Raw genomic sequence first — 10880 nt, 5'->3', positions numbered from 1 at the left:
GGCGATGAACAGTAGACAGAACCTCATTCCCTCCACATAATGACTGCCTACTATGAGAAAGGGCCCAATCCACGGTGATTACGGGTGACAAGAAGTGCTGGGGGTGTTCTACAGAGAAATGCAGCAGTATAGCAAAATAGTTCCTATTAATATAAAGCGAACTTCCTAAAAAGTAATAGAAGCAAAAAATAAATAAATAAAGTAAATTCGATTAGAATTTTAAATTTTATTGCTTGAAAATAGTTTGATTTTATTTTATATCGTTGAGTTAAAAGTTTATCCATATATACATCAAAGGATGTCAAGATTAGCTCGCCAACTGTTGTTTATTAAATAAATAAATATAAAATGCTCTTAAAATTTCTTTATAAATATTTTTTTTGGATAAAAAAGCATGTTCTAAAATCTAAATATGAAGGAAACAATAATTAAAAATGCACGAGCTTATATGTCAATAAAATATTCAAGTGGTAACAAAGCATAATAAAAACCAGAGAAAGTCAAACAAAATCGTCTAATAATTTAAAATAAACTAAAACTCAAAATATGAAGGCACTTATAATGTTCAAAACAAATATATTGAATCATATTTATTGGAATATGTATGCTTACTTAAATAATACAATACTTTTTGATCTATTAATTTTATTTTCGGATTTTAATATTCAAAATATAATAAATTAAAACAATAACTTAATTTCAAATAAAATGAATCTATTGGAAATAAAAAGAAAGAATATATCCCTATAGTAACAATACAACAGCAAAATAGTTCTTATGCTTTATTTTATATAGAATATTAGATGCGTTTGAATTTTTTTTTATTTCCTTTTTTACGAGAATAAAATTTAAATCATATATTGAAAAAAATATATATTACATGCAAAATTTGCCTAAATTGCATCTGTATAACACTCAGGGCAGAATATTTAGTAGGTTTTTATTAAAATATCAATTTGCTGAAAATATGTAGTTATTTAAAGGTCTGGATAGGATTATTTTTGATATTCCGAGGAAAAAAAAATATAGTTTTTCTAACAATGAAAAAACTTGTAATATGCACAATATTCATTTTCGATATATATCGAGCGCCCTTGGGCTCTAGGAAGCTTTCTTATACGATGATTTTATTGCTTTCGCCTTTAGTAAATAATTATATTCATATTAAGACATTTCAAAAATATTATCATGGGTAAAAATCTATTGTTTAAATGTTCAATATATATATATAGTTTTTCACTTGCATATATATCAGGGTCTGATATTCTTTTTATGGGTTTCTATATATCGGCCTTATTTTTTTTAGATGAAAAAATGTTTGACCAATATTAGTGATTGATACTATTAATCACACCATAAAATTTAGTTTCCTTGATGTAATTCTAATGAAAATAAATATCAGCTTTGCAGATCTTGATATATCCATGTGATATTACCTTATAATTCAATTTGCCCTAGTGACTTTTTATGATCACATCCCATTAAAAATACATTTATTTCAACCATATTGCCCAATTAATACAGATAATCTTCAATATCAAATAAAAATTCTTTAATTAGATATCCTACGATCATTCCGATGATAATAGACACATATGGTGCATCTAAAGATCTTTAATCACGTAAAATTACAATTAAAATAATTTTTTATCTTGTTAAAAAAAAATAGTTATAAGTTTTGTTTATTAAAATACATTCGCAACATTGTTGATGTTTTCTTTCCAAAATTTATAAAATAAAATTTACTTTATGTTGCTAATAAGGTTATTTCGGCTTATAATTTTTCTATTATTAAGTTGTATATAATAATTGAAATTTACTTGATTTTAAATTTACGAAACTACTACTGTATTTTAATGGTTTTTAATTGGAAATCCAATGAAATTCATTTTTTATACACAATTTCAAATATAGGTTGCCATATTGATAATGTATTTTATGCATGAGGATATAACAAATATCCTCTAAATTGTATGCTTAAGGAACTTTCCATGTAATAAATGACATTCATATTTAGAATATGAAGTAATTTTTGCGAACAATTGATTATAGCCTATTTATCTAGTAGTTATTATTCTAACCAATAATTTAAAATATTCAGAACAATTTGTGATCAAGCCATATATAAACTATCAAAATATTCTTATATGCGTGATCTAGTTTTAATCCAAGGTCATTATATAGAAAACATGGCATATATCAGCATAACCAAAAAATCATACTGTATTTTTTTATAAAACAATACCTTGTTCACACTAGAATATGCAAAAACGGGTTATTTAAAATTCTTAGCATCTGAATGTGTCTTTTTATATGGCAAAATAAAAACATTTTAAGTTTATAATTGTGTGATTTAATAAATTTGACTTGTTTTTTGCTCAAAAATGTTTAATATTTGATATTCTTAACGAATATATAGGCTTTCTTAAAGATGTCTGAATTCAATATATCCATAATAGACACTAAAAGCATACTTTTTATAAAAATATAAGATCGGTTATTCGATTATTAGGATATTTGTGTGAATGATAAATTACTGGCTAGGTATTTCAGACTATGTTTAAGAAAGCTCGCAAATGGCATCAAGCGATATTGTATATGGTTAAAAGAAATCATATATCTATTTCTCTAAATATGTTAGTAGATTTAAATACACATTTTTAAACTTATTTTTGCCGAAAAAAATTCAGATAAGCTTATGGATGTTGCTATCCTACTCATAAAAACGGAATAAGTTTATCAAAAATACAAATATGAAATGAATAAAAATTTGAAGAATATAAAAATACGATTTAAAAAAGCCCCAAAAGCCTATATTTTATATTATTGTCGTATAAATTTCTTTTTTGAAAAAAAATTTAATATTAAAAAACCGAATAAAAAAATTTATCCAAAGAATTAAACTCTTTAATTCAAACAGATAATGCAACTGAATTTTATAACCTTGAATCATAAAAAATACACCAAAAATATAACATAGCTTAGATAATCCAAATATATCTATTTTTATTAAACTACTCATAGCATAATTTTCATTCATGAACTCTACGAGATACGACCGATTGATTGTAAAGCCTGTAAATCAATCATAACAAAATCAATAAAATATTTCGTATATGATATGTGTCTATTATTATTTTAAGGAAATGATGGATATATTGTTGTTTGATTAATATTAAGGTTTGTAATTTTCACATTTTTATAATTTTAGTGTAAAAGTCGAATCAAATAATTTTTAAAAATAATAAGTATAGGTTTCTGGCCCACGGTAATTTTTTATTTTAATTTAAGTCAAACAAATTTAGTGTTATGTTGAAAGACCTAGAAATCCAATAGAAACATTTGTGGGCACATAAAACCTTCAATACTTTCAAAAGCGTATTTGAGCCTAAAATTAAAAAAAAATATCACATATGATACCATTTCAATTAGGGTAATTCGACATCGAATAATACCATTATAAAATGATACATGATTTAAACTCTTAAAAACAAAAAAGGTAGCATAATTATCATTAAAAAAAATCTTTAAATTATAATTAAAAGATAATCGCGCAAAATTCGAACGTATAGTATTCAAAAAAGAGTTTTGTTTATTGCATTTTCTATAATTCGTTTTCAAAATAGTACGTATCTCAATTATAAATGAAAAAAATTTTGGACAACGTTTATATATTTTACAGTAAAATGGTTATATTGTAAAAGATTATAAAGGTTTTTTTGGCTCATACAAAATGCTATCAATAATAATTTATCTTTTTAATATTAAAAAACTTTGTATGAAAAATCATAATATGATAGATAATAATATAAGGAAATAGTATTTGTATCGTATCTTATTCTATATATTCAATTTTTAATCAAAAAAATGTAAGAAATCAAATTAATGAACTTCAAACTTTCTTTTATAAAATATTAAATTGTTTGCTGCAAATACAAATAAGAATATTGTAAATTTATCTGGTCTTCATGCGTTTATTTAAGTTGAGGAATAATTATCGTGAAAATTTTATGTAGACACAATACCTTTTTTATCATTGATCCTAATGAAAAATAACATAATCCAAAAGTCCCAAAATCTTTTATAAATATTGCTCAAAAGATTATTTTAATTCTGAAGATGATTTTCTGAGCCATAAAAAAAAACGCATTATTCTCTGCAATAAAAAATATAAAACTCCAGATAAATTACAATTAACCGAATTGAGTTTATAAATTTATAGCTTAAAAACTTCATTTAAGAATCACAAGATAAAAATTAGCATGAAAATGACCTTGAAGAATGTATAACACCATATAAAAAATAAAAAAATCATTTTTATGGGTGTTGGATATAATACACCTATCATATAGAATTAAACTGTATATATATTATAAGAAAGAGCAAAAGCGCCTAATCCTACAATTTTTGACAAAAATTGTAGCCAGTATGATTTTTTCAAATATTGACACGGAGCTTCAAATATAGTTTAAAATTTTTTTAAAATCACATAATTGATCTGTTTCGTTGCATTTGAACTTACAAATAACATCTTAATTACTCTTGTTTTCCTACGAAGTTTATTATTTCATTTTTTAGAGCTTTTCATTGAAAAAAAATTCAATGGTTTTATGCTTCGGTTGTATACACTTCCGATGTATAATCACGATCTCAATTTCCTATCATTCAGTTGCGTTATTTTTTGGTTTATCAATGTAAAACCGAAATATTTAAATAAATTAATCCAAACTTCATCAAAATAATAATTTCATGGATCAATAAGAAGATCACCAATAAATTGTTTTGAAATACCTCTATAATTTTAGTATTTCGTTTTTTATATAAAGACATGCTCCTGATATACAATATACGAAGCTCAATTTCTTGTACGATTTCTAGTTGTATAATTGGGATTCAGATTGTTTCTGGGTCTATTAATATGAACTTATTTTTTACGCAAACGCAGTATTATACGGAAGAATTTGTACAAAAAAAGTGTATTTAATGTTCTACGAACATCGAAAATATTTGAACATATATATTGATTCTTCTGGCGTTCACTTTACTGCATTTTTTATTTTTAATTTACTTTCATGATGAAAATTCGGTTGTTTTATGATATTATGTAGGAAGAAATTGTTTTTGAATCATAATGCGTGTAAATATAGAATCAATAATATTTGTTTTATATGGACTTTTTTATAGCTAAAATACACCTTAAATTCAGTCAGAGTAAACGTCAAACCACCCGTAAAACATCCTTTAATAATCGAATGCTTTGAATTTATTTGATTTTTTACTGCATTTATATCTTTATTTCATATAAATCTTTTTTGAAAATAGGAAAATTTTATTGTAATACTTTATATGGTGTACTTAAATTATGAAAATGTACTATATTCAAATTGGTTTTAGGAATACCTCTTAATAGATACGAACAAAGGTGGAAATTTAAAATGTTGAAAATAAAATATATGCTCTAAGTTGATAGAAAAACGATATATTTTTGTATTGATTTTTTCAATTATAAAGTATAAGTTGATCTATGTTTCAGAATCTCTTTTTGTTCCCTTTATTATTCTTTCTTAGATAATTTTTCAAATTTTCATCTATAGAGCCGAAGAATATTTTTTATTTTTCCTAAAATAATTATATGTAATTATATGTAAAGTTTATTAACCAAGAACAAGATACATTTGTTTAAGATCGAAGCCCACTATCGTGTGCATTTAAAGATAAGAATACGCTATATGGCCATAAAAAAACGGTTCCATTTCAACGGGATATTCTATTTAGCGAAATTTCAGTTGATTTAGAATTCAATACTTGTTTAGCAAAAATATTAAGCTTAAAAAAAATTCGTAACATTTAAACTTAAAATCTTAAGTATGTGTTAAAATATTATACATAAATTTTTAATATTTTTAAAATATTTCACCAGTATTTCGAAGCATATTCAAGGATTTTCTATCTGGTTCATATTTTTAAAAATCAAGAAAGTAAATTAAACTATTTTTTACCCATAACTTTTTTAGCTTCAAGTAAATTTTTACCTTCTTTATTTGGTTTAAAAAAGATAAAATATCAAAGTAAATGTGAAAATCTGTCTTAAAAACCTTTGTATCAAATATTAAATTTTCAATAAGCCGTAAAATTTGACCAGTGTATAAATGTGCATGTAAATCGAAGGCTTATATGTAGCGTAAGAAGGATCTGTTGCATTCTGTTGTTTGCTAATTTATGGGTGGGTTTAATGTCATCCCGGATTAGCTGATGTATAAATATGATATTCATCTATGCCACATCATGTATTTTAATGTATTTTTTGAATAGGTTTATCAAATCTTAATTGGTTTTGTTTAAATTCACTAATTTGGTGTATCATCGAACGATTCTAGATATTATTATAACTAAAAACCCATTTAATCAAAAAATATCATCTATTTTTAGATTTCATTGACTTTATCGTAGAGTTATAATTCCTAAAAAAAATTAGTATGTGTTATAGTGATAACACTGACAAGGCTTTATGTGAGTTTTTTCCATAGTTTTCCAAAAAAAGTAATGGAACAAAAATTGATACTTGAAAGTACTTGCATTCTATGTAATTACTGATTGTGTGAAAATGAATTTCGATTTTTTAAGAATGCGAAAGCCAATTTTTGCAATACAAGCGTTAAATTTACCAACAGTAGACAAATTAATATATATATAATTGGTTTATGAATAAAATCTATACGACATGTTCAATAATATGATTTTTTGATTCTAATAAGACATTCACAATATGTTACAAAGAGTTAACATATATTTTAATTCAAATAGACCATGCATAGCCACACCGCATAGGAACGCATATAAAAATATTCCCCTTGATTTGTTTTTATTCATTATTGCTCAACTTTCTAGCCATAAATTAAGCTGTACAGATATAAAACCAATCACCTATATCTAATAGCGGCATTGGGGTATAGAACGAATTTGAGGGGTGTATTTAGGCAATTTGTTAGAAAAATAATATTTATAGAATCAAATTGTCACGAAATATGAGACAGAGCGGATTTATTCTATAGAGGAACGAATATTAGTGGGAACTTATATTTGATATAAAATATTTTTAAAATTTGCTAATCAAGATAATCAACATAGAAAATAAATGTATTTGAAAATTTTTTTGCAAAATTTAATAGCCTATTATATTGTATTCAAGTAAAAATAAGATTGATAAGTTTTAATTCGATTTAATGCTAATATGATAAATGATTACTTTATTAACAATCCACTGCGCTGTTCATAGTAATTTGAGGTCCACTTGTTTTGTATGATGGAGCTACTGGCTGTTCTACACCTGCGATATTTATTACGGGCAATGAATCTCCAGTTTCACACTCATTTAGATTCTTCTTCTCTTCTTCACATTCCACACCGCCTGCTTGTTCTCCCTTTCCTCCTTCAGAAGCGGCTGAATCTCCAGCCATAGACTTTCCTTCTTCACATATCACTTCGCAATTCTCTCCTCTCATTCCTTGTCCACCCAATCCGCCTGATGGGGGTGCGACAGGTTGAGGAGGTGCAGGATTAACGGGTGCTGCTTGTTGTGCTTGGGCCTGTGGTGCTTCACAAATAAGTTCACATACTTGACCAGAACCTCCGCCCATTCCTGAGCCAGAGCCTCCGCCCATTCCTGAGCCAGAGCCTCCACCCATTCCTGAGCCAGAGCCTCCGCCCATTCCTGAGCCATTACCTCCACCCATTCCTGAGCCATTACCTCCGCTCATTCCTGAGCCAGAGCCTCCACCCATTCTTGAGCCAGAGCCTCCGCCTATTCCTGAACCAGAGCCTCCGTTCATTCCTGAGCCATTACCTCCGCCCATTCCTGAGCCAGAGCCTCCGCCTATTCTTGAGCCAGAGCCTCCGCCCATTCCTGAGCCATTACCAGATCCAGAACCTCCGCTTGTTCCAGAGCCTCCCCCTGATCCTGAATTAGGTGTTTCTTCATCACCTCCGCCTGGAACGAAAGGTTTAGATGTAATTGGCAAATATGGTGGGGCTACTGGTGGTGCTACTGGTGGTGCTACTGGTGGTACTACTGGTGGTGCTACTGGGGGTGCTACTGGGGGTGCTACTGGGGGTGCTACGGGGGGTGGTCGAGCTGTTATTGTAACTGGTGGTGGTGGTGGTAGTTGCTCCGTTACTGTTACTGGATACTTAACTGTTGAGCTGATAGTTTGATAAAGGACTTGAGTTTGTGGTGGCATCTGAACAATCGAAGTGTATACTCGTGGTGGGGTTGTTACATATTTTATAGGACCAGGAACACTTACCTGTGAAATTTCCGTTTGTATCTGCGTAATATATTGTGGGGGTTGTGTTACATACGAAGTTGGGCCTGGTACATACACAGATGAGTACTGAATATATGTGCTAACTACAGTTTGTGCTGGTGGTGTATAACAAGAATACATTACAACGGGTGGTCCTTCTGTAGTAGATGTAATTGTAACTGGTGGTTCTTTTACTGTCGATGGGGGTGTGGAGACTGTAATATAGTCATGCTGTGTTCTTGTTTCAGTAACTTCATTTGTAACAGTCGGTGGTTCTGGACACTCTTTTTGTTCTGTAACAACTGATGTACTAGTTATTACAATACTTGTAGTATAACATTCACTTGTTGATGGTGTTTCTGTTTCGGTAATCGTTACTGGTGGGGTAGTTGGTGGTTTAGGTGGTGGGGTTATTGGGGGTTGTGGTGGTGGTTGGATTGGGGGTTGTGGTGGTGGTGGTGGGGTTATTGGGGGTTGTGGTGGTTGTGGTGGTTGTGGTGGTTGTGGTGGTTGTGGTGGTTGTGGTGGGGGTTGGATTGGTGGGGGTGGTTGTGTAGTGATGGTTGGTGGGGGTGGGGGTGTTGTTATAAAGGTTGGGGGTGGTGTGACTATTTTTGTCGGTGGAGGCGGTATCTCACCTCCCGGTGGAGGTATTTCCCCTCCCGGTGGCGGTATTTCTTCTCCCGGTGGCGGTATTTCCCCTCCCGGTGGTGTATATCCTCCCGGTGGTGTATATCCTCCTGGTGGTGTATATCCTCCCGGTGGTGTATATCCTCCCGGTGGTGTAAAGCCTCCTGGTGGTGTAAAGCCTCCTGGTGGTGTAAAGCCTCCGGTGGGTGGGCTTGTTACTCCTGGTGGTGTATCAAATCCTCCTTCTGGTGATGGGGGTATTCCTCCTTCCCCTCCTGGTGGTCCAGGGGGTTTTAAAAGCGCGCCTCCTGTACCTCCAGGAACGCCTACACAGTTGCAGATGGCTGAAGGCTGTCCACCACCTCCACCACCTCCAGTGATCATGCCACCACCATTACCCGATCCACCTCCGCCTCCTCCACTTAATGGGGGAGATGATTTAGGCGTACCGTTACATGTAATAGAGCAGTCTGCTGGGTTGAAATTTATTTTTGCTTCCATAAGCCTCAGCAGTATAACTGTAAAAAGAATCTTGTCTTTCATCATAAAGTTGGGAAGTTTCTTGTTATTTATATTTAATTTCAAAACACGACGTTTCACGCTACCAGTAGTATGATATTCTATCATGCCTTATCTGCTATTTGCTAATCTCAGCCCCTATGTTTTACATGTTTGTTTCTTGGTTTTGGATTGATAATTACTGTTTGGGATTAGAGGTCTTAAGCCTTTTTATGTTTCAGGCAATCTTAAATTGTTTTAATCTTAATTATTGTTTTTTAATATTTAGTTTAAATGTTTACTAAAAGGTTATTCTATTGATCAAATTGATCTGATCACAAAACATATTTGATAATATACGCTAAAATATTGCTACAAAATATTTTAATTCGATAAATATTTATGAATAAACAAATTTTTGAAGAAGCATAGATGCTATTATAAATACAGAGATTGGTTTTCTGCCCAAATTTTTTATGTAATATTTTTTGTCGAAAATAGAAATTCATTTCATGTCAATTATTAATTCAGCGCGAAAAATAAATGAGTTCCCGTAATTTAAGGATTAAACAAGAATTATTTTTAGAAAAACGATTTTTAGGCATATAATATACACGTCAATAACAAATCAAAAAGTGTTTCCAGGGTTATCAAATTTTTGGAAATTACATTGAGGTTTAGAAGTTCCTTGATACAGATGTTCTATTTAGATATAAAAATAAGAATTATACAGATAAGAACATTATTAAATTTTATTATGATTGAATATTTTTAATGAAAGTTAGGACATTTAATTTTCTATTAAACAACAAAATAGGCCACACATTAAGATTAAAAAAACTAAATAAAATATAATGTGATGTTTCCAATCAAAAATAAGATTACCATAAAAAAGGAAAGGCGATGAAAAGGCATTAAATTTTCATTGGTCGAAATATTTCATTCTGTAATACATAACCTTTTTCCATACTCATGATAAATATTTTTTATTTTAAATTTGAACTAGATAATTGTTAAAAAATATTTTTGGTTCAAATCAAATATATTGACAACAAAATTAAGCCACAAATAAAATGAAAATTCTGTTACAGAAACCTTGAAATATATTCATCTTTAAATTAAAAATGTGAGAAAAAGTAGCTTGAAAAATAGATCCTACTGATCCAATGAAATAAAATCATGTTGTAAATTTCACATTATATAAGGATCCATAAATCATTGAGATATGCCCTTTAAAAATTTTTATATTGTTTCTAATGGTTTTTATTAAAATTTAAGATTATTTTATTTCAATTATTGCCTGAAACTTTAATCATAGCATAAATTATTTAATGGACTATTTTAATTCGATTTAAAAAAAAAGAGATCAGAATAAATAAATTTATAAAAGAAGAATAGGCTAAAAAATTGTGTATGGGCCGTTTCATTTTTAAAAAAATTATTATAAGA

The 10880-nt window shown here is 29.4% G+C and overlaps 2 protein-coding genes across 2 annotated transcripts; one reads left to right on the top strand and one right to left on the bottom strand.

Annotated features, from left to right (window-relative positions):
- Window positions 1-1188: 1188 nt before the first annotated feature.
- Window positions 1189-7986, top strand: LOC147066615 (uncharacterized; the record flags this gene model as incomplete). Its single annotated transcript, XM_085955111.1, has 2 exons — window positions 1189-1192; window positions 7625-7986. Coding segments are annotated over exons 1-2 (366 nt in total), but the record flags the coding sequence as incomplete, so codon positions are not given.
- An 11-nt stretch (window positions 7987-7997) lies between these two features.
- LOC147066614 (uncharacterized) lies at window positions 7998-9448 on the bottom strand (the record flags this gene model as incomplete). The annotated part of the gene is made up of 1 exon (XM_085955110.1): window positions 7998-9448. A coding segment is annotated over exon 1 (1437 nt), but the record flags the coding sequence as incomplete, so codon positions are not given.
- Window positions 9449-10880: the final 1432 nt, after the last annotated feature.

This window comes from Rhyacophila brunnea, unplaced genomic scaffold (assembly GCF_057557595.1).
Source record: "Rhyacophila brunnea isolate RB1 unplaced genomic scaffold, BYU_Rbru_1.0 scaffold_45, whole genome shotgun sequence".
In the NCBI taxonomy this organism is placed as follows: domain Eukaryota; kingdom Metazoa; phylum Arthropoda; class Insecta; order Trichoptera; family Rhyacophilidae; genus Rhyacophila; species Rhyacophila brunnea.
The sequence above is the reverse complement of the archived record's forward strand: the minus strand, read 5'-3'. Positions and strand labels throughout refer to the sequence as shown.